This window comes from Saimiri boliviensis, chromosome 14 (assembly GCF_048565385.1).
Source record: "Saimiri boliviensis isolate mSaiBol1 chromosome 14, mSaiBol1.pri, whole genome shotgun sequence".
Taxonomy (NCBI): domain Eukaryota; kingdom Metazoa; phylum Chordata; class Mammalia; order Primates; family Cebidae; genus Saimiri; species Saimiri boliviensis.
The window spans coordinates 13,805,606-13,829,922 of NC_133462.1; the positions used below are offsets into that span (position 1 = coordinate 13,805,606).

The window sequence follows — 24,317 nt, forward strand, 5'->3', positions numbered from 1 at the left end:
AAAATATAATATAAAAAAGGTGTTTTGCTTTCCTAAGCTGGATTTTTTCAAGTGTCAATTTTTAGCCCAGCTTAAGGAATAAACTCTGAATAAAAATCCCCTCAAATTATTTATCCTTACTAGATCTTATCCAGAATGAACTATTTGAAATTCAAACGGATGAGTGGTTATGGGAAGCTTTTCTGAATTCATTCCACCAAATAGTTGTGCCTCTCCTAAGAACTCATCAGCAGTAATACTAACAGTAAAGACAATATGAACAATAGCTAATATGTATTGCACATAGGCTACATACCAGATACTCTTCCAAGGATATAATGCATACTAAATCCATCTAATCTCTATATTAGCATTATTAGTTACCATCAGCATTTTTTTTTTTTTTTTTTTTTGAGACGGAGTTTTGTTCTTGTTTCCCAGGCTGGAGTGCAATGGCGCGATCTCGGCTCACCGCAACCTCTGCCTCCTGGGTTCAGGTAATTCTCCTGCCTCAGCCTCCCAAGTAGCTGGGATTACAGGCACACGCCACCATGTCCAGCTAATTTTTTGTATTTTTAGTAGAGACGGGGTTTCACCATGTTGACCAGAATGGTCTCGATCTCTTGACCTCGTGATCCACCCACCTCGGCCTCCCAAAGTGCTGGGATTACAGGCTTGAGCCACCGCGCCCAGCCTACCATCAGCATTTTAAACATCATGTCCAGAGGAGATAAGCGTTTTGCTCACCAGCCTACAGGTAGCATCGAGGTGAAATGGTGATGACAGTATGGTATATGCCATGGATAAAGACTTTCCTACATTTGTTACATTAACACAGTTATTCTCTAGGAAGAATTTACTGAAGTTTAACAAAGACTGAATAGTGTTGGAAGGCTTCTGTACATTTAACGTATCTGGTATAAATTATCTGATGCTGTTACAGGCATTAGAAAATGGTGATTCCCTCATTTGCCAAATCTTGCTATAGTATAAATATTCTGCTATTCTAATCAGAGAGGTGAAAGTGAAGAACTTTTTATTTAAAGTAAATTATATTGTGACATGTGTCATGTCTTGAAAACTGTGAGTCTTGTCTCTAAAATTATTTCTGGGAAAGAATAAACTTTGTTTTCAATTGCCAATCATTTATGGACTGATAATTTTGTAAAACAAAATAAGAGTGTTATAGAAATATCAAATTGCTACAAAAGTTCGAAATATTTACTCACTTTCCACATTTATCTCATGATTGATGGATGACAATTTTGTGACTGGCACCAGTTTCTGGCATTGAGTAGCATTTGTCTAAAGGCCTTCCTATAATTCTAATTCAAATGATTTCTCATATGGATGAATTCTCTGATGTGCTCTAGGATATTTACCATGTCTATAAGCCTTCTCAAATTCCGTACGGGCATAGGATTACAAAGCAGTATGAAGTCTCTGATGTGCAGCAGGAACTGAATTAAGTTTAGGTCCTTCCCACATACCTTCCATTTAAGCTGTTTAACAAATACCAATTCCCTGGTGTTAATCTTGAATAAAGATCTTCACACATTCCTTATATTTAAATGATTTTACATCAGTATAAATTGATGTCCAATAAGACTTACAGAAGTCTAAAGCCTTTTCATATTACTAATATTCAAAATATTTCTCACTAGTATGAATTTCTGGATAGCAAGATAATTGTCCATAAACAGAAATGAATGGCTTTTGCACACCCCTTACATTCACAGGGTTTCTCAAGAGTAAGAGTTCTCCTTATGTTGTTTGTACACACACACAAAAAGGTTCTTTTATAGCTTTCAATCATAAGGTTTCATCGGTATCAATTTTCTCATTTGAGTAAGTTGTCCACAGAAAGGCTTCCCCACATTCTTTATATTTGTAGGGTTTATCGTTACTATGAGTTCTCTTATGAACAAGTTTTGAGCCATGAGTAAAGGTCTTCCTGTATTCCTTACATTGATAAAGCTTCTCACCAGTATGAAATCTCTGATGAACACTAAGTTGATAGCCACTACCAAAGGCCTTCCCACAGTCTTTACATTCATAAGACTTCTCATTAGTATGGACTCTCTCATGCTTAACTAGGCTTGAACCCCAACTGAAGGCCTTCCCACATTCCTTACATTTAAAAGGTTTTTCACCAGTATGAATTTTCTGATGTTGAGTAAGGTGATAGCCACGACTAAAAGCCTTCCCACATTCTTTACATTCATAAGGTTTCTCCCCTGTATGGATTCTCTCATGCTGAACAAGGCTTGATCCACAATTAAAAGCCTTCCCACATTCCTTACATTGATAGGGTTTCTCACCAGTATGAAATATCTGATGTCGAGTAAGTTGATACCCACTACAAAAGGTCTTTCCACATTCTTTACATTCATGGGATTTCTCACCAGTATGAACTCTCTCATGTTTAACAAGACTTGAACCCCAACTAAAGGCCTTCCCACATTCCTTACATTCAAAAGGTTTCTCACCAGTATGGATTTTCTGATGTTGAGAAAGGTGATAGCCACGACTAAAGGCCTTTCCACATTCTTTACATTCATAAGGTTTCTCACCAGTATGAATTCTTTCATGTTGAATAAGACTTGATCCGCAATTAAAGGCCTTCCCACATTCCTTACATTCATAGGGTTTCTCACCAGTATGAAATATCTGATGCCGAGTAAGTTGATAGCCCCAACAAAAAGCCTTTCCACATATTTTACATTCATAAGGTTTCCTACCAGTATGGATTTTCTGATGCTGAGTAAGTTGATAGCCACGACTGAAGGCTTTCCCACATTCTTTACATTTATAAGGTTTCTCGCCTGTATGAATTATCTCATGTTTAGCAAGGCTTGAGCCCCAAAAAAAGGCCTTCCCACATTCCTTACATTTGTAAGATTTCACACCAATATGAATTTTCTGATGTTGAGTAAGGTGATAGCCACGACTAAAGGCCTTTCCACATTCTTTACATTCATACGGTTTCTCACCGGTATGGATTCTCTCGTGTTTAACAAGGCTTGATCCCCAACTAAAGGTCTTCCCACATTCCTTACACTCATAGGGTTTCTCGCCAGTATGAAACCTCTGATGCACATTGAGTTGATAGGCACTTAAATAGTTCTTCCCACATTCTTTACACTCAAAATGTTTTTCAGCTGTATGAGTTCTCTCATGTTGAACAAGTTTTGAGCCATGACTGCAAGCCTTCCCACATTCCTTACAAACATAGGGCTTCTCTGTATTACGAATTATTTGATGTGGTGTAAGAGATTCACTTTTTCTGTAAGAGGGTAATTTTTCACAGCTGATTATCATTTGACTGAAGTATCCCTCTTGATGTCCTTTTAATCCCTCAAATATGCTTTTGCACTTCCAATTATTTCTGAAAATGTATGCCTCAAGGCCAGGGATTTTACTTTTTTCCTTCATCTCCCATTGAGAAAAATTTATTTCAAAAATATCCTTTTCTGAAAATATTTTTTTGGTGTCACATGTTGTTGACTCCAAATCTGAAAGAAAACAAGAAAACCACACATTTTATTTCCTTCACTAGAGAAAAAAAAAAAAAAAAAAAAAAAAAAAACCTACAGCAGAAATAAAAGACAAATTAGGAGACTTACTGATCTCACTCCTGAGCATTGATTTTACAGCTCTTGTGATCTTGATGTTCTGATTTTATAGTTTTCTGGAGGATTCCACAGAGATCACTTCAAGAAGTCCCTCATTTTCCCATGCTGATGTTCCCTCAAACCAAAGGTCAGCTTCCATCAATCAAGCCCTTATGTGCCCAGTTGTGGTCATCCAATGTCCCCTGCTAGGTATGTATCTTAATGGGAATCAAATTCTTAACATAATGAGCTTTGGCTGATTTTGTTTTGTCTAACCTCACCTTTCTAGATTTTCTGTAATGTGGCTTTTCTTCACCTCTAGCCAAAATTCTACTGGAAGACTTGAATGTAATTCCAGCATTTGTTTGTGAACTTCCAACTTTGATATGTTATCTGTTTGGTTATCTATATGTGATTTATTGGGAGATAAGAAATAATCTCCACTTTCTAATACACTCTATATGTGATTTATTGGGAGATAAGAAATAATCTCCACTTTCTAATACACTCTATATAGCCCCATATAGCTGATTTATCAGGAAATCCTTGCATCACTTTCTGTACTTTATACTTGTCCAAGTCACTGACGGTGGTTTGTGTATCTGTTTTTGTAATAAATTTGTTTTATTTTATTTTTTTTGGAAATGTTCTCATTCTGTCACCCAGGCTAGAGTGCAGTGACACAATCACGGCTCACTGCAGCCTCGATCTCTGAGGCTCAGGTGATCCTCCAGCCTTCCAAGTAGCTGAAACTACAGGCACCCACCACCACGCCTGGCTAGTTTTTATATTTCTTTAAGACACAGGGTTTGACCATGTGCCCAGGTTGGTCTTAAAACTCCTGGGCTCAAGCGATTTGCCCACCTTGGCCTCCTCAGAGTGAAAGGATTACAAGCATGAGCCACTGAGACTGGCCTTTTTTCGTAATGGATTCTATAGGTAACTCATGGTGTGAGCCATGCCTTACTCCACAGCAAGATCACAAACTAGTAATTACCAGATGACCTTGACTACGTAGTTGGCAAAGTGTTCTTCATTCCTCTTTTTTTTTCTTTCTCTCTCTCTTCTTCTACCCACTCTTCTCTTTCTTCCTTTCCTTTTTTCCTCTCTTTCTTTTATTTATTTCCTTATTTTTGTGGCCCAAGTTGTCTGTATGTTTGCTTTATACGCTGTGCTTGAAACAAAAGATCTGTAAGCATGAAGCAATTCACAATTTCCTCTTTAGGGAATTCAGCCTCTTATATTTATACTTATTATTATTCTAATTCCTAGGGTTATCTAGGAAAGTGTCAGTCTTCCATTACGGATAATTTAGAACCACAGTGGCCATTTGACAGACTTTAAATTTTAACAAGTTTTCACAACCTAAAGAGTTCCAAAACAGAAAGAATTAGTAAATGAGATTTTTAAAAGTCTAAGTAAGCTCTACGCTGGTAAGTTTTAAAGATGAACAAATGCTTGTATAAGTTTTAAAAATCAGAATTTAACAATTTTCAACATGAGAGAAAAATTAGACTCCCACTGCTTCAAATGTTGTGGCTCTTTAAGAAAATCTGCAAATGCTTGTTAAGCTGTAGCTCAAAGGAAAAGAAATTTAACTCCCAGTTAAAAAAATGGCTCTGTGTACTATATTACAAGATAAGAAGCAAAGCACTGATACCAGATTGTCAGTGTTTTAAAAATAACTTAAGAAGCTTTTATGTGATATACAAATATAGTGAGAATTCAAGTAATATAATCTACTGAAGATAAATCCTGTTATTCATCAAGTATGATAATGTCTTCTTCCGGATTATTATTTTTTGAGACAGAATCTCGCTCTGTCACACAGGCTGGAGTGCAGTGGTGTGACCTCAGCTCACTATAATCTCCGCTTCCCAGGTTCAAGCAATTCTCCTGCCTCAGTCTCCTGACTAGCTGGGATTACAGGCACATGTCACCATGCCTGACTAACTTTTGTATTTTTATTGGAAACAGAGTTTCGCTGGGTGCGGTGGCTCAAGCCTGTAATCTCAGCACTTTGGGAGGCCGAGGCGTGTGGATCACGAGGTCAAGAGATTGAGACCATCCTGGTCAACACAGTGAAACCCCGTCTCTACTAAAAATACAAAAAATTAGCTGGGCGTGGTTGCGCGTGCCGGTAATCCCAGCTACTCGGGAGGCTGAGGCAGGAGAATTGCCTGAGCCCAGGAGGCAGAGGTTGCAGTGAGCCGAGATCGCGCCATTGCACTCCAGCCTGGGTAACAAGAGCGAAACTCTGTCTCAAAAAAAAAAAAAAAGAAACAGTTTCACCACGTTGGCCAGGCCAGTCTTAAATTCCTGAGCTCAGATGATTTGCCCACCTCAGCCTCCCAAAGTGCTGGGATTTCAAGTGTGAACCACTGTGCCTGGACCCTTCTTTCTGATTTTATCACAATGTAAAAACCATGTTAACAAAATATTCTAGTTTATGCAAAACTTAGGTTTACTTTACTTCAGAAAGTCAAATTATTCTGAAACACCTATGTTTTCTATACCTATTGCACTCATCAGAAAAGCTAGTTTGGCAAACTTCTTCTGTAAAGGGCCTTACGGTCACAACTCTGCCATTTTATCAAAGCAGCCATGGGCAATATGTAAACATATAAACGAATGGGCAAGACTATGTTCCAATACAAGTTTATTTACAAAAACAGGTGGATATGGTCTCCAGAGCCATAGTTTTCCAACCCTTGGGAGAAAATGTCTATCAATTTTAAAAATCAACAGTAATTATATTGTTATTTAAGGATCATTTTAAATTAAAAGATCTCTAATTCACTTAGACAAAATGATCTTGAGAGTTACTAATAAATAATTTCTGGTCACACAAAAAGTTCCAGCTTTTAGCTGCCTTATACTACACATCTAAATGATTTTCATTTAAAAAAAATTAAAATCTTGCTACCTTCTCATTATTTTAAATATTATGTTGACTTTTTGATTAATTAGATAGTCACAACTATTGTTCTTGTCAAAAGCTCCCCTGACAATCCTTTTTGATGATGACTTTTCCAAATTCAGAATAATGAAACAGATCGTAACAGATTATGTCTTTCCATAATATCTGCCTTTCAGGTTTCCTAAAGCGCCACTGAGCAAGCACAAAGATTTGCTCTTTCACTTACAAAAGTGTAATAAACTAATCTGGGTTAGCCTAACTGACTCCATCTTAGCTGCAAACGTGACAAGCTCTCTCGAGCCTCTCCCTCTCCCTCCCTGCCGCAGCCCCTCTGGTGCATTACTGGGTCATGCTGCACTCAAAGCTTTGAACCGTTAAGAGTGGTTCACATTGTTCACAGCACCTGTGACCATCGTAACCGAATCCTGCTTGGCAAGTGTATCTGCTATTGTGAATATCTTCCTTGGTGATTGATTGCACAGAAAGTCCCTTCTGCTACCCCCGCTTAGTGATTGTATGAAAGTACCCATAGCAACCAACAATCTCGGGAACCTCCTGCCCACTGATTATCAGCCTCCTCCTCCTCCTAATTTGCTTGTTCTGCTTCTGTAAAATTCCACTTCAGCTAGGCTGCCCTCGCCCCTACCTAAATCAAGGTATAAAGGGAAATCAAGCCCCTTCCTCAGGCCAAGAGAATTTGAGCGTTAGCTGACTCTGTCACTGGCTGAATAAAGGACTCATAATTTGAACTCAGAGCGTGGCATTTCCTGCTAACTCGTTAGGATATTAAAAAAGATACTAGAAACAATCAGGTTTCTTTGACATAATTCAGAATTTATGTAGCCCAGAACTACTGTGACTATGCTTTTGTTTATATAACCCAGGTATATTAAAAACCAAAAGCTAAAAAAGAGAAGTTTGGTCTTTCTAGGCTAATTATATATAAATAACTTGTTATTAAAAGATACCTGGGCCGGGTGCAGTGGTTCATGCCTGTAATCTCAGCACTTTGGGAGGCCGAGGCAGGCAGATTGCCTGAACTCAGGAGTTCAAGACCAGCCTTAGCAACATGGCGAAATCCCATCTCTACTAAAATACAAAAAATTAGCTGGGCATGGCAGCATGTGCCTGTAGTCACAACTACTTGGGAAGCTGAGGCAGGAGAATTGCTCGAACCTGGCAGGCAGAGGCTGTAATAACCCAAGATCGTGCCACTGCACTCCAACCTGGGAGACAGAGAAAGACTCTGTTTGAAAAAAAAAAAAGAGATACCTGTCCCAGCAATAACGTGCTTGTCAAGGTGGATAAGATGTATATTCACATTCATGTACACACAGGTTATGACTTTCTATAAATTAATTTTGAGAAAGAGTGTATACCTAGGTTTAAATACCCTCGTTAATTTGGGATAATCATAATACTCCTTCATTGTCTATAATGTGTTTTGACTTCAAGGTAGTTACGTATTTCATCCATATAAATTAATTAGGTTTCATACCTCAATAGATTATTTAATTTTTTGCCATTATGAAACTGTTATTTATTATATTAAGTTAACCAGAGCCTTTGGGCCTTAACAACTACCACAAGGTTTTCCAAACTCAAAACTACTGACATTTCGGCCCAGATCATTCTTGGTTGTGAGGGGTTTTCTTGTGCCTTGCCTGTTGATGACTACGTAGCATTTTGGTTGAGCTATTAAATGGTGGATGATTATTGTGATATGAATGTGGGAAGTAAGTTTAATCATATATAGTTGGTCACAGGCCTAAACTGCGCTATTGCTGTTTTATTTAACAATGTCTTGCTGCTTTCTATGCATTAAGATTTTGGTATAAACATTCTGTGGATAGTCAAAAGAAAGCCACAGTATTTAAGCTGACCAACTTAATATTCCAACTGGATAGGAGGTGACCAATTAAGAACTAAAAGCAGTATAGTTTGTACAACTTAGCAGCAGTAGTTTAGTGAATTTTAGTTTCTATGAAAGGCTTAGATTTTTTTTTTTTTTTGAGACGGAGTTTCACTCTTGTTACCCAGGCTGGAGTGCAATGGCGTGATCTCAGCTCACCACAACCTCTGCCTCCTGGGTTCAGGCAATTCTCCTCCCTCAGCCTCCTGAGTAGCTGGGATTACAGGCACGTGCCACCATGCCCAGCTAATGTTTTATATATATATATATATATTTTTTTTTTTTTTTGAGACGGAGTTTCGCTCTTGTTACCCAGGCTGGAGTGCAATGGCGCGATCTCGGCTCACCGCAACCTCCGCCTCCTGGGTTCAGGCAATTCTCCTGCCTCAGCCTCCTAAGTAGCTGGGATTACAGGCACGTGCCACCATGCCCAGCTAATTTTTTGTATTTTTAGTAGAGACGGGGTTTCACCATGTTGACCAGGATGGTCTCGATCTCTTGACCTCGTGATCCACCCGCCTTGGCCTCCCAAAGTGCTGGGATTACAGGCTTGAGCCACCGCACCCGGCCATGTTTTATATTTTTAGTAGAGACGGAGTTTCACCATGTTGAACAGGATGGTCTCCATCTCTTGACCTCGTGATCCACCCGCCTCAGCCTCCCAAAGTGCTGGGATTACAGGCTTGAGCCACCGCGCCCGGGTGAAAGGCTTAGATTTTAATTTAATATTTTAGATTTCACATTTTAGTTACTTACTACTTATGTTTTATGTCAGGTTTTACAGTGTCAGTAAATAAATATGAATTTAACTTCTTTTTAAATGTTAAAAAAAATAACTGAGGACCCAAAAGACTTTTAGTTTATATAATTATAGATATTTGTCATGTTAAAAATTTAAACAGAGAAATTTTAAGATATTAATTCACTTAAAAATAACAATAAACTATTAATGTTAACATAAACAAGTTATAAAAATAATCTTTTCTAAAACAAAACAAAAAAATGAAAGATAATGTTTTAAATTTTTGTAAACCTTTTAAATGGCTGGTTTTTAATAAAAGACACCTGGATTCTCATATCTGCGTCCACATTCAATCTATGGCAATATGTTTAGGTTGAAATATATAAAGAAAATCATATATATGACATATATGAAGAAAATCATATACATGGAGTATATGAAGAAAATCCAGCCTCTCATAGATACATAACTGGAAAATGGCAGAATATTTTACTAGTTCATTCAGATAACTGTGGATATTTTTCTTTGATACCACCCTAAAACTTAAGAAATGGTAGTGTCTGGTAGGTTAGGTGCAATGTGGAATATAAAATCGTATCTGTCAACTTTTCATATTATGTCACATTAAAATCATTTTACTTTGAATAATTGTTTACCACCCATAATTTTGTAACATCCATATACTGGTCATTTGGAAAACTGATTCAAAGAGTTATGCAGATCTTTGAAATGTTGACCTAGTTCACTATACAAGATCAAAAAATCACGTTAATATTACCACTCATCTCCTCAAAAAAATCTTTATGTATCAGGAAGCTATAAAGCTCAAAATGATGAATATATATTTTACAAAATTCCAATTTTTACATGACAGACTGAATTGTATCATTGGCAACAAATATTATTAGTTATTCTTGAAGTAACAGGCTCACTTGCTAGAAAATGTCTTCCTAATACCTAAGTCTGAATAACCATAGTTTGTCATTCTTTGAAGAAAAATATGGTGTTTTGTGAAAAAAGCAGTTAGTTCAACTCACAATTTAAACAACTGTACAAGTGGTTTCCTTCAAGGGAACCATCATACTTTGGTATATTGCAGAAGACTTTAATGGATACTTCCCATTTCATTATATAGAATATTTTTTAAATGTATATATAATCAAGGGTTGAGATTTAATAAAATGTATACTAACTGCTTCTTCAGGATGTTCTTAAGTGAAACTGGAATTTTTCTGAACACATTTTCTTTGTGTGTGGAGATAAAGAATATGATAATTACTAGTACTATTTGGTGCCTCTTCCTTTGCTCATGCTAAAGCAGAGAAGATTTACCACGGCTTCCACACCACGAGTGGAAGTGTCACCACAATGAAAAAGGTAAACCTCTCAGTACTGTTACGAGAATACTTTTTTACTTTGGGAAAGGTTCAGTCCACTGAAAGGTCTTCAGACCACACTTTGAGAAGCCCTGCCCTACCCAGAGTAAGAATTATGTCCAGGACTAAGGATAAAGCCAAACTACACCTGCATTCAAAAATCAATTCTTAAAAAGATCACTGTGATCTGCTATTAATTTCACTGCTTTCCTGAACAGTTCTAAATAATTATTAGGAAGATAATAAAATCCTAAGTCACTACAACACAGCATCTATAATATTTAGTATACAATGAGAAATTATAAGACTGGTAAAGAAGCAGGAAACTTTGATATGAGATTTAGAGAAAATACAGTCAATAAAAGCAAACCCACAGAACCAAATGTAAATTCTAGAACTACGAAATGTACATGAAATAAAATTTTTATTGGATAGGCTTAACAACAATTGGACACTATCAAAGAAAAGAAAAAACAGTGACTTGAAGACAGGTAAACAGGTATTAACAAACTGAAGTACAAAGAGTAAAATGACTAGGGGTTCTACCCAGTGATTGGTGATACCATTTAAGTGGTCTAACACACATGCAATTGGAGTCTTAGAAGGAGGAAAAGTACTAAAGAAAGAGGAAAACGTATTTGAGGATACAATGGCTGACATTTCTGCAAATGCAATAGAAAATATCAACCCAACTGGGTACGGTGGCTCACACCTGTAATCCCAGCACTTTGGGAGGCCAAGGTGGGTGGATCATGAGGTCAGGAGTTTAAGACCAGACTGGCCAACATGGTGAAACCCCGTCTCTACTAAAAAATACAAAAAATAGCTGGGCATGGTGGCTTGTGCCTGTAATCCCAGCTACTTGGGAGGCTGAGGTAGGAGAATTGCTTGAACTGGGACCCGGGAGGCAAAGGTTGCAGTGAGCCAAGATCATGCCACTGCACTCCAGCCTGGGCTACAGAGTGAGACACCATCTCAAAAAACAATAATAATAAAATAAAATAAAAATAAGCCTACCGATTAAAGGTATGGGTAAAAGGAAAGGGATCAAAGCCATGATAAATGTAAGGAAACTATAAATCTGTGTTAAAATAACCAGGCACTTCAAAGCTACAGCTGACTGTAAAACTAGAGCAGGAAAATTTCATAGAAGATGAACCTGTAACACCTTGTTTATCAGAAAATCATGACGTACTCAAAGAGTGATGGAGATGTGCCAAAAAGCCGTAGAATCTATCATGAAAGGATTCCCACTGACCAAATCTGGGACAAGCTCCAATACCTTGATTTTCAAAACAAATAACAGAAAAAAATAGAATACAGCCCATTGACTAGAAATCCAACATATGAACAAATGAGAAGTTTGAGAGGTAAACACAATATTTATTTATTAATTTAGACAGGGTATTGCTCTGTCACCCAGGCTGGAGTGCTGTGGCACAATCTCAGCTCACTGCAGCCTCAACCTCTCAGGCTCAAGCAATCCACCCAGCTCAGCCTCCTGAGCTGCTATAACTACAGGCACGCACCACCACGCCCAGCTAATTTTTTTGTAGAGATGAGGTTTTGCTATGTTGCCCATGCTGGTCTCAAACTCCTGGCCTCAAGTGATCCACCTGCCTCAGCCTCCCAAAGTGCTGGGATTACAGGTGTGAGCCACCACTGTGCTCAGTTCCACAATATTTAATAGTTTCAAAGTTTCTATCCACAAAATACTTATTGAAGGATAAAAGAGTAACTGCACAAGGAGGAAGCCAGCAGACACCACTTTAATCAAGTACTCAGAGTGAATAACATGAGTAATTACAAATCATTCACACTACCCAACAAAATGCAAGGAGAAGAACGAAGCTCAATTCTGTGATAATCCTGCCAAAGATCCGTACTCTAAATCTAATCATGAAGAAAGAACAGACAAATCCCAATTGAGGAACACGGTACAAAATAACTGGCCTGTAATCTTCAAAAGCATCACAGACATATATGCAAGTCAAGGAAAGACATGAACTGTTTCAGACTGAAACAGACTAAACAATCCAAATTCCACATACAAGAACATCAAAACAATATATTATCTGGCCCCTTCCTATCTCCCTGGCCTAACTTCTTAGCACATGTTCCTTTAATAACTCTACCCTAGAGTTCTGATAAAGTTCTAGCAAAGTTCGTTTCCAACGACAGGGCCTTTGCATTTGCTGTTCACTGTGATTCATCTGTTCCTCCCCCAGATAGTCACAAAGATTGACTCCAGGCTCCACATTTCTATTCAAGAAAGCGTTCCCTGATCATCTTATCTAAATTAGCCCTGCCAGTCCCCATCATTTCTATTCCCTTATGTTTATTTTTTCCAAAGAATTTGGTTCATTACATACTATTTAACTATTTATTGATTTACTTATTTGATATTTCTCCTTTACTACAAAGTAAGCAAATGAAAATGTGCAAGTTATCAAATCTGGTTCATGTTTCAATTGATAGTGCTCAGCACAATGCTGGCCAGGAGCAGACATTCATTATAGTATTTGCAGAATTTATAAAATCTGGTTTCTTTGACAATGGTTATGAAATAAATGCCCTATAATGCAAATCCAGCCCCTTAGCCATTAAAGGAGAGAGGTGATTGCAGGGAGGGCCTGTGAATGGCATAAAGCTCACTGAGGAATGGGGAAGAGCAATGTGCTTAAGGAACCCATTTCTAATGCAGCAAGTATAAAAAAACACGCCCTTGGGAAGTGGGAAAAGAAATTTACCTGGTTTCTTCAAAGTTAGCCCTTTAATTTCCAGTGCAGAAAAACTGATGTTGCAAAGAGGAGATTCTAAATTATTTCAGGCAGATGACCTTACCCAGTGACACCAAGTTACTATAGTTCTCCAACATCACATCCACGTACAAGTCCCTCTGAGCAGGGTCCAGGCATTCCCACTCCTCCGGAGAGAAGTCGATGGCCACATCCCTGAACGTCACCAACCCCTAAAACCAAAAATCCATGTATTACTTGTGAAATTCAAGAAAACATTACCAAGTGGAAAAAAGAAGGTATGAAGGATAAACTACAAAGAAGGGGAGAAATACAACAATCAAACAGGCTGAAAGCCTCTGATGTAAGTAGGAAAAAGCAAGAAAATCAGTGTGAATAAAGCAGAATGCCAACATGTTCTAGAAGAATCTTGTTATAGCAGAAAAACTTCCCAGATACTATAAGATAACTCAGCTATCCAGACCTGTCTGGTAACGTATTTTAAAAATCCCAGTTTCTTCTCTGTTAAAAGAGTGTGAGTGTGCGTGTGTGTGTGTGTGAGTGTGTGTGTACATCATGTGTATTTACAAAGTGCTATATGCCTTCCTCAAAAATTCTTTGTGAAAGTGAATTGCTTACCATCTTTCCCCTTTAATAAGAAAACAAGGCCAGGTACAATGATTCACGCCTGTAATCCCAAGCATTTTGGGAAACTGAGGCAGGTGACTCACTTGAGGTCAGGAGTTTGAGACCAGCCTGGCCAAAATGGTGGAATCTCGTCTCTACTAACAACACAAAAATTAGCCAGGTGTAGTCGCAGATTCCTGTAATCCCAGCTACTTGGGAGGCTGAGGCAGAGAATCATTTGAACTCGGAAGGTGGAAGTTGCACTCCAGCCTGGGTAACGGAGCAAGACTCTGTCTCCAAAAATAAATAAATAGAGGAAACATGAAAAGTTTTTGTACTATAAATCTTTATTTTATAAAAATGATTCCCATTAAATTAAGGACTATCACCAAGACTCAAATACATCACTGATAGATTACATCATAAGCATTTTTTCTTATGATGAATTTAAACAATATTTTTTATTTGCTGCAATTCATTTTATCCTCTGGATATATGAGATTAATCACTCAATTATATCTGTACATTTAGGCTGAACAAAACTTCTGTAGATTTTCTTTTTTTTTTTGAGACGGAGTTTTGCTCTTGTTACCCAGGCTGGAGTGCAATGGCGCGATCTCGGCTCACCGCAACCTCCGCCTCCTGGGTTCAGGCAATTCTCCTGCCTCAGCCTCCTGAGTAGCTGGGATTATAGGCACGCGCCACCATGCACAGCTAATTTTTTGTATTTTTAGTAGAGACAGGGTTTCACCATGTTGACCAGGATGGTCTCGATCTCTTGACCTCGTGATCCACCCGCCTCAGCCTCCCAAAGTGCTGGGATTACAGGCTTGAGCCACCGCGCCCAGCCAACTTCTGTAGATTTTCTTAACTGTGGAAATTCATCATCATCTAGACCTTAGGCATCAACTTACCTGTTACTGTCAACTACCCCTCGCTTAATACTTTCCTTGTTCCTGAATTAGAGAGTACTGATAGAGGATGTTGCACGTGACACAAATGTCACTCATGACCTACACGTCCTGGTTGATGACAAAATGACTTCAAAGTCGACTGGTTCAAAATCCACTTGTGGTAGACTCCTTTGGTAACTCCAGAGACTACTGGTCTTCACCTCTTAGGTAATTTCTGGGAAGAACCACTCATTCCCCTCTCTCTAATCTCAAGGGCCTCCCAACAAATGCAACCTTAGATAAACTAAGGTTGAGACCAAGCAACCCCAAAGTCCATCTTATCTCTGTGGAAAATTTGGGTCTATAGAGAAGCTCCAAGTTTTTGCATGGGGTCCAATGGGATCCTTATCACTACCTAAACACACTACTGACCTGACACAGGAATGAGAAACTCAGGTAACGGAAATGGTGCAGATGTGGCCAAACAGAGGTGATACCAAAAGGCATCACTCAAGACAGTCAAGACGGTTAAACATGAAAGTGCTCCCGGAGAATGCACAAACAACTAACATCGTTCTTCTGGGTGACCATCCAACTGTCTAAGGGCAGAGTGTCTTGATTGGCTTCTTTGGTAGCCACCTTCTAAAAGCAGCATTTTAACCTAAATTTAAAAATACTGCTGTTTTCAAAATCCTTGCAGTTTTTCATTCTCTTCCCTTTATATGAATCCTGTTGGTACCTTTGATAGAGGAAATCAATGCACTATAGCTTTTCCTTGTATACAAGTAAGTGTGTGGTTAACTATATTTCTTTGAGTTATCCTTAACAGAAGCTTAAATATTCCCCTCAAAAGACTCCACTGCTCTATCACTGCTCTCACTAGAAGACTGGGAACACAGGAGATGTTGAATAATATGTTCAATGAATATGACATTGATTAGAAAGGGGAGGGGCACCAGGGTAGGACACTAGGCTATTTGGCACCATCCTCCACTGGTAGGAAGAACTGAGCAGGTTCAGGGATGGAGTTCTGTCAGAGAGAAGGCTTTAGGAAAATTAAGGAAAAGATTCACACACCCTAAAAAAACACAGTATTTCATGGAGAGAAAAATACCAACTTACATCAGTCATGGTTCTGGAATTCCAAGAATTAATTAATGCTCCATGGGATTCCTCTACTGACGAAGCACAGAATCCAGAAAAGCCAGAACTGGGAAGGGAAAACAAAGTATTAAACCAGATGTGCCTCAGTGATGTCATCCTAACTTACACTAATAGAAGATCTTATCTTCTCCATGCCTGCTTCTACTACACATCCTACATGCCATTTATGGAATACAAACTTTCACCCTAAACTCCAAAGTTCTTTAGCAGGGAGATTTCTGGCAGTGTCTGGTTCTGAGGATGTGAATCTGGACCTGGGATTCAATGATTCAGTACTGCCCAGGAGATCAGATCATCCTCCTTCCATTCCTACCTCTCAGGAATACCTGTCATGGTCCAAGCTACAATGTCCTTCATGGGCTCAGGACTGAAGGAAGTTGGTCAAGACATGGGAGCTGGACAGGATGTATAAGGAATTCATTGGGAACCCAAAAAGCTGACTATCTAATGCATCTGTCAGAATATTCATGACATGACATATCATGCAGTGAGTACATGCTGACTTAGGGAAATAATCAAGATACACTTAATAGAAAAAGTAGGTTATGAGATTTATGGTATGATTACATTTATAAAATACATATATATCCATACAAAAAGACAATTAGACATCAATAGATGAAAAAATGTTTATAAAGTTATACATCTCAAGAAAGAAATAAAAAAATAAAAAATAAGGTTATATATCCATATATATGAACAACATTCATATTTTCATTATGATCATAATGTTTTTCATTTAGGCAATCCACATAATAATTGTAACCATGGCCATGTATTACACAAACTCTATAATTTCTACATATGCCTATGTCTTGCCCAGAAAAAAAAAAAAATGAATGAAATTCCCCAAATTATGCCATGGATATATTAATGAAATGTTAATAATATTAATGGAATAATATTAATATATCCATGGCATAACTTGGGGAATTTCATCCTTTGTCCTTTTTTTTCATTTTTATTTTTTGGGGGTTTTTTTTGCTCCCCCTCCATTAATGAGGTTTTTTTTTTTGAGACGGAGTTTCGCTCCTGTTACCCAGGCTGGAGTGCAATGGCGCAATCTCGGCTCACCGCAACCTCCGCCTCCTGGGCTCAGGCAATTCTCCTGCCTCAGCCTCCCGAGTAGCTGGGATTACAGGTATGCGCCACCATACCCAGCTAATTTTTTGTATTTTTAGTAGAGAAGGGGTTTCACCTTGTTGACCAGGATGATTTCGATCTCTTGACCTCGTGATCCACCTGCCTCGGCCTCCCACAGTGCTGGGATTACAGGCCTGAGCCACGACGCCCGGCCCATTAATGAGGTTTTGATCTTGCTTTTCTTATCCTGACTGATGGATTTATTTTGTATGTGAACCTGTCTTAGACATGGTACCCTCCAGATAACTGCTGAATCACCTGATCCTATTAGGCTCACTTTGCAACTAACATTAGTAGAATAAAAACTGTAAGGTATAAACTTTACAGAATAAATTCCATTTGCCTCCAAATGCTTGATCACGATTCAACAGTATTGCTTATAACTACCTTCCTATGAGGTCCTTAAAGTAGGTCCCCTAGACTGCCTACTGGCCTTTGTTGCTGGCTGCTGGCTGCTTGCTGCCTTATCCCTAAGCATATTTTGTCTTTAAGGTAACAACTACGTCTTCTAAACAATTTATTACTCCCTAAGTACAAGTATCACAGGGTCAGGGATTTGGGGCAAATTATTTACCCAAAACTTCACTTCCAGAAATGTATTCTTAAGAAATAGCTAGGCCGGGCGTGGTGGCTCACACCTGTAATCCCAGCACTTTGGGAGGCCGAGGCGGGTGGATCACGAGGTCAAGAGATCGAGACCACCCTGGTCAACAAGGTGAAACCCCGTCTCTACTAAAAATACAAAAATTAGCTGGGCATGGTGGTGCGTGCCTGTAATCCCAGCTACTTGGGAGGCTGAGGCAGGAGAATTGCCTGAACCCAGGAGGCGGAGGTTGCGGTGAGCCGAGGTCGCGCCATTGCACTCCAGCCTGGGTAACAAGAGCGAAACTCCGTCTCAAAAAAAAAAAAAAAAAAAAAAAGAAATAGCTAAAGAAGGCCCAGGTGAGGTGGCTCACACCTGTAATCCCAACACTTTGGTAGGCTGAGGAGGGCAGATCACCTGAGGTCGGGAGTTCAAGACCAGCCTAACCAACATGGAGAAACCCCATCTCTATTAAAAATACAAATTAGCTGGGTGTAGTGGTGCATGCCTGTAATTCCAGCTACTTGGGAGGCTAAGGCAGAAGAATCACTTGAACCAGGAGGCGGAGGTTGCGGTGAGCCGAGATCACGCCATTGCACTCCAGCCTGGACAACAAGGGCAAAACTCCATCTCAAAAAAAAAAAAAAAAAAAAAGAGAGAGAGAGAAAAGAAAAAAGAGAAGAAATAGCTAAAGAAGAAGCACACGAGATAAAACACACAAGGATATTCAACCAAAAATAATTTCTGATAACTAAAAATGAGAAACTACATAATAGTAAGCAGAAGGTTTAATAAATTACAGCCTGCCATACCCTCATTAGTTATGATGGTGTTGGTTCATATTAATTGATGAAGAAAGACATGCATGATCAATTCCTTAGGCAGGCAGGTTTGTAACTAACATAATGTGTGAGTTATATTCTGTTGAAATTAAGATAGAAGTTCTGGTGTCAGACCTTTAGGATGTGAATTTGAGCTTTATAGTTACTAATTTCTCAACACTTCTGTTTCCTCATCAATAAGAAGGGTGAGAACAATGTCTACCACAGAAGAATAAGTAAGAAATCCATACAAAACAGTGAATGGTATATGATAATTGTTTATAAGTTGATTTTTTTTTCAGAGACAGGGTCTTGCTCTGTTGCCTAAGCTGGAGTGCAGTGGCACAAACACAGCTCACCATAACCCCAACCTCCTAGGCTCAAGTGTTCCTCCCACCTGAGTCTCAGGAGTTCAAGACCAGCCTGGGAAACATGGTGAAACCCCATCTCTATCAAAAACACAAAAAATTAGCCGGACATAGAAGCACACACCTGTGGTCCCAGTTACCTTCCCTCTGAGTTGGGAGGATCGCATGAGCCTGGGAGGTGGAGGTTGCAGTGAGCCCATATCACACCACTGCACTCCAACCTGGGTGACAGAGTGAGACAGTATCTCAAGAAAGAAAAGAAAAGAAAAAAACACCAAAACATTAAGAATGATTAATTAGAGGATGTGATTTTCAGCTTTCTTCTTTGTATGTCTCCTGATTGCTGAGTTTTTTTTGACCAAGCCTGCATTAATTCCATAATTGGAAATATAGACATTTCCAAATATAAAAAAACTGAGTGACAGGAGGGATATATTTCAGTCATTAAGAAAACTGAACAAATGGGGCCAACACTAAAAATCAGTGGGCCTGAAACAACTTACACCTACCAGCTCTTGAACATCCTGTAGCTGTTACTCTCGGCAATGAGATATGTGCACTGTCAAAATTCTCCTGTAAATCCACACAAATAAGATAAACCACCTTCAAAGTCTGAGGAAGAAAATAAATGTGCATAAAGAGAACAGTATTTGGTACAGGGTAGATGCTCAATAAGTATGGGTGGGCCTCTCTACTTCTTCACTGAATGACCAATTAAAGTAACATTTTAGATGTAATCTTTAAAATATGTCTTCCAAAACCCATCTTATTAGATGGGATTGATATGTAACAAAATATTCCTGAGCACTTTCATCCATAACTGTAATGATTCCTTAAAATTGCATCATTTATATTTCTCCTCCGATTCTTTATAAATTTAATTTTTATTAGGTGCATATCATTCCATCATTAGATATACTGCAATTTACTTGGCTATTTTCATTCTATCGGACACTAATTTTTTCAAGCTCCTTCCTCAAAATTATAATCTTTTTTCCAGAACAACAGAGTGAAATCTTTTTGGGTCATGGTCACTTTTGATAACCACTTTTGATAACATGGACACTTTGCCCACTTAAAAAACACATTTACATATATTTACAAGAATTTGGTCTCAATTTCAAGGGGTTTTGGTCACCTGGAAGCTTGTCAATGGAACAAGAAGACCTCAGTTAAGATTTCCTGTTCTAAGGCTGGGCACAGAGGCTCATACCTATAATCCCAGCACTTCAGGAGCCTGAGGCAGGCAGATTGTTTGAGTCCAGGAGTTCGAGACCAGCCTGGGCAACACAGCAAAACCCCATCTCTATAAAAAATACAAAAAAACTGGCTGGGCTTCATGGCACATACCTGTAGTCCCAGGTACTCAGGAGGCTGAGGCGGGAGGATACCTTGAGCCTGGGAGGCCAAGGCTACAGTGAGCCATGATCATGCCACTACACTCCAGCCTAGGCAAAACACCAAGACCCTGCCTCAAAAAAAAAAAAAAAAAAAGTTTTCCTGTCTGAGATCATTTAAGCATCTGGTCACTTTTTAAAAAAATTTGCAAGCACCCATCATAATCAACTTCACATTTCTATTACTCTAATCTATAAAAAGTTGATGGGAAATAATCCAGAAAAGCCCAGTAACAGCAACTCAATATTCAGTAAGCCCCTATCATGGGGATGGCACTGCTCTAGAAAGCTTCATACATAATAACTCATCTTACTTCATCACACTTCCATTAGGTAGCTACTATTCTGTTCCTATTTTATGGATGTATCACAGAGGGCCTGAATCAATTGTCTAAGTTCACACAGCTAACAACTGGCAGAGCCAGGATTTGAATTCAGATACTTTAGATCCAGAGCCTTAATTTTAACTACAACATAAGACAGCTTCTTACATGCCACACAAAGCTGGACTTGAAACAATTCATGCTTAGCAATGTTACAGACTTCTACCCAAAGATTATATGAAGGTCCCCACTCTTGGTGCAAACCACAAATCTCTATGCTCAAAGTTCAATCATACTTCCACCACTAAAAGCCTCACAAAGCAGACAACATTGTCATATACTGCCAAAAATGTTCCCTTACTTAAAATCCCTCATACCTTGCCTTGCTTTAAGAATCATGGCTATGGGCCAGGCATGGTGGCTCACATGGCAATCCCAGCACTTTGGAAGGCCAAGGCCAGAGGAACACTTGAGCCCAGGAGATCAAGGCTGCAGTGAGCTATAACTGTACTACTGCACTCAGCCTGGGCAATAGAGTGAGACCCTATCTCTAGAAAAATTTAAAATATTTAATAATGACTACAGAAAAGATGAAAAAAATAGCCTGTATATGATACCACCTAATTACTAATCTCTTCAAATAATCACAGTCCAAAATAAAGCTCTAACAGCAATCTACAAGAGGTGACTTTCTATACCATCATAATGCACTGAAGAATTTGAATAATTCGGCATATGAACAGGTGGGTAAGAATTGAGGGGAAGAACAATAGGGGGTAATTGGGAGGAAATATGTACCAGCATGGCGGGTCATTTGACTGGGAAGACCCAGTCAAGATATTTTGGTCATTTGACTAGGAAGACCCAGTCAAAATATTTCAGGCCAAGGAAAGAAAAAGTTCTCATGACCTAGAAGCAAAGGTAATTGAATGCATATGTATAAAAAATTGTACGTATAAAAAAACTTCACCCAAATCTTGATTTCTAAATGTGCAAAAATCCTTTTCTCCTCTTCAAGCTCCTTAGAAATCTAGAAATCTGGCAAACTCGCAGCACTGTGGAAAAACAGTAACATAAGACACCAGCATTTCTAGCACACCACAGACTTAATTTAAAAAGACAAAACGAGAACAAAACGTTCTCTAAGGCCACTTCTGCCTCCATCCACACATAACCAAACGGAACGAAAAGGGAGGCTGGAGTCTGTCTCTGTGTTGAGGGCAATTCTTGGGGACAGCGGTCTGGTTGCAATGGCTCTGAAACATGTATCTCGCCACCAAAGAGCTCCTAGAGGCGCCTTTATAGGAATCCTACCTCTAGAACTTCCCCAGTCAAGAGCCTGTGGCGAGGACACTTCCAGATCTGAAATTCTCATCCTTCTTGCTTGAAACGTTCATTCTCGGGCTTAGCATAGACTTCTTTCTTGCGGTCATTTAACTGTGGCAGGCCCAAAGACAGGCTAAAGGGAACCTAGAGCATTTGGTCAAAGCAAATCACACAAATACGGCCACGCACCTCATCACCCCGTCACACATTCACAACTGCGCACACCTCCGCGGAGACACGCCCCGGCTCTGCCACACCATCTGAGACACACTATCCCTTGGCTGCTCGCGTTGCACACAGGCTCGAAGACCCGGCCCTCCCCTGACCCAGCGCCCCCGATACCACCCCCATCCTCACTGCCGCTTCCAATCCGGTCCGCGTAAAGGCCGCCGAGCCCTCTCAGCCTCACCCGGACTGATTACTTCTACGCACTGGGCCAACTTACCACGCAGAATCCAAGAACTTTGAGGACGCCGGAAGAGGATCCGGAGCCCGTGGCTAGTTTGGACCCAAAGGCTGATGGGAAACAAGAGCCCGGAAATGCTCGCAGGCTGGGAGCCGAGCCACGGGGAGTGCTTCTGGCAGGCAAGCTTGCCCCGCCCCTGAAAGACCCGTGTCCCCGAGACTTCTGGGAAATGCAGTCCACAGCGGGCGAGTCCCCGGAAGTTGAAACCGAGAGAGCAGGGATGCTCCCAGCGTGCATCTCGGCGTCCTCTGTGAAAAGCGATTTTCCGGATACTACCGGGAGCTCTAGCCTTTGCTTGACGGTCTTTGGTGTTGAGTAAGAGCGAATTAAAAGGTTCTCAGCCTTCGCTGAGGAACGCATTCTGGAGTCTAGAACAGGCGGAGATGGGACTGGGGTGTCTGGGGAGTTAGACCTGAGCAAGCAGGGGAATCCGGGGTAGGGTCCCTGGAAATGAACTGAGCGACACCACCAGTTGAGCAGGGTGTGAGCGCCTGAAACAGTGTCTGGCAATTGAACAGATGGGTGTGTCTTGCTGTGAGGGAGTTTGTTAGTCCGATTCGGTGTGGGGGACCCTGCATGGACTTGTTTATGGTCATAGGATGGTTTCTAAGTTTATGCCTGTGAGTCTGTTTCAATAGGTGTGAGATGAACCGTTAGAGATTTTATATGCCACTGTTGAAAGACAACAAGTGGTAGTGAGTGGGTATTGTGACCCTGGAGTGCAAAGGCGGCCATAAACAACACATAAGCAATCCAGCGTGGCTGTGTTCCGGTAAAACTTCACGGACTATAAAATTTGAATCTCATTCTTTTTTTTATAGAGTATGAAACCATTTATTTTGAAGCACACATTCATACACCAAAACCAATGCTATATATTCTCTGTCTCTCGTGTGTGTGCGTGTGTATGTGTGAAAAAAATGTTTTAAAGGAGACAACTAACTGATTCGGAGGTTACAGCAAAAAGATTAGGGCTGTGATGGTGTGGTAAGAACCTTTGGATATACATAGTTTTTAAAAAAGGGGATTGTCAGGCCGGGCGTGGTGGCTCACGGCTGTAATCCAAGCACTTTGGAGGCCAAGGCGGGCGGATCACCTGAGGTCGGGAGTTCAGGACCAGCCTGAACAACATGGTGAAATGCCATCTTAAAAAAAAAAAAAAAATTATAAAAAGAGGATTGTCTAAAATACTAAAGCAAAATTTTATATTAAAACTAACAGAAAAAAAAGGAAGTGTTGCCAGGCGCGGTGGCTCAAGCCTGTAATCCCAGCACTTTGGGAGGCCGAGGCGGGTGGATCACGAGGTCGAGAGATCGAGACCATCCTGGTCAACATGGTGAAACCCCGTCTCTACTAAAAGTGCAAAAAATTAGCTGGGCATGGTGGCACGTGCCTGTAATCCCAGCTACTCAGGAGGCTGAGGCAGGAGAATTGCCTGAACCCGGGAGGCGGAGGTTGCGGTGAGCCGAGATCGCGCCATTGCACTCCAGCCTGGGTAACAAGGGCGAAACTCCGTCTCAAAAAAAAAAAAAAAGAAAAAAGAAAAAAAAGGAAGTGTTACCTTTTAAGGGCTCTTTCTGGTCACTGATATCACCTCTCACACCCTCTGCCATCTCTCACCTCCTGGTCTCTCTTGCTTATCAAGAAAAGACTGCCTCAGCTGAGGTCGCTACCCTGGTTGATTCCCATCATCCAGTATTGTGGGTCTGAGTCCTCATCTGCAGGGTCCTTCAGCTCTTGGCATCCACTCCCATTTTTCATCTGGAACTTGATTATCACCAGCATCTGCTCCACCTCCAAACCACTGGTGGAAGCAGCCTCCTCTCTTCCCATGTTACTTGCTCAATGACTCCTACAAGTACTGCTTTGAATATTTTGGGGGTCTTTGGTTTTTAAAAATTTTTTATTTCCATGGGTTATTGGGG

At 39.9% G+C, this 24,317-nt stretch overlaps 1 protein-coding gene across 16 annotated transcripts; it reads right to left on the minus strand.

Moving 5' to 3' along the window:
- Window positions 1-363: 363 nt before the first annotated feature.
- On the minus strand, window positions 364-22,478 carry ZNF283 (zinc finger protein 283). Of its 16 annotated transcripts, none has more exons than XM_010332496.2 (6): window positions 22,372-22,478; window positions 21,915-22,070; window positions 19,390-19,453; window positions 15,924-16,011; window positions 13,388-13,514; window positions 364-3,494 (listed from the first exon to the last, which is right to left on the minus strand). In XM_010332496.2, exons 3-6 carry the CDS (start codon window positions 19,401-19,403, stop codon window positions 1,792-1,794), a joined length of 1,932 nt encoding a protein of 643 aa, XP_010330798.1. In that variant the 5' UTR covers window positions 19,404-19,453; window positions 21,915-22,070; window positions 22,372-22,478; the 3' UTR covers window positions 364-1,791. The 16 variants fall into 16 exon arrangements, with proteins under 16 accessions (XP_010330798.1, XP_010330796.1, XP_010330797.1 ...); XM_010332494.2 differs by having other exon boundaries at window positions 19,390-19,492; XM_010332495.2 differs by lacking the exon at window positions 22,372-22,478 and adding an exon at window positions 22,284-22,358 and having other exon boundaries at window positions 19,390-19,492.
- Between the last annotated feature and the right edge of the window lie 1,839 nt (window positions 22,479-24,317).

Coding starts and splice junctions, on each gene's coding strand:
- ZNF283 (XM_074386263.1), bottom strand. CDS start 16,061: ATGACATCACTGAGGCACATCTGGTTTAATACTTTGTTTTCCCTTCCC. Junction 13,515..15,923: donor ATTCCAGAACCATGACTGAT/GTAAGTTGGTAT, acceptor TTTTGGTTTTAG/GGGTTGGTGACGTTCAGGGA. Junction 3,495..13,387: donor TAGTAACTTGGTGTCACTGG/GTAAGGTCATCT, acceptor GTTTTCTTTCAG/ATTTGGAGTCAACAACATGT.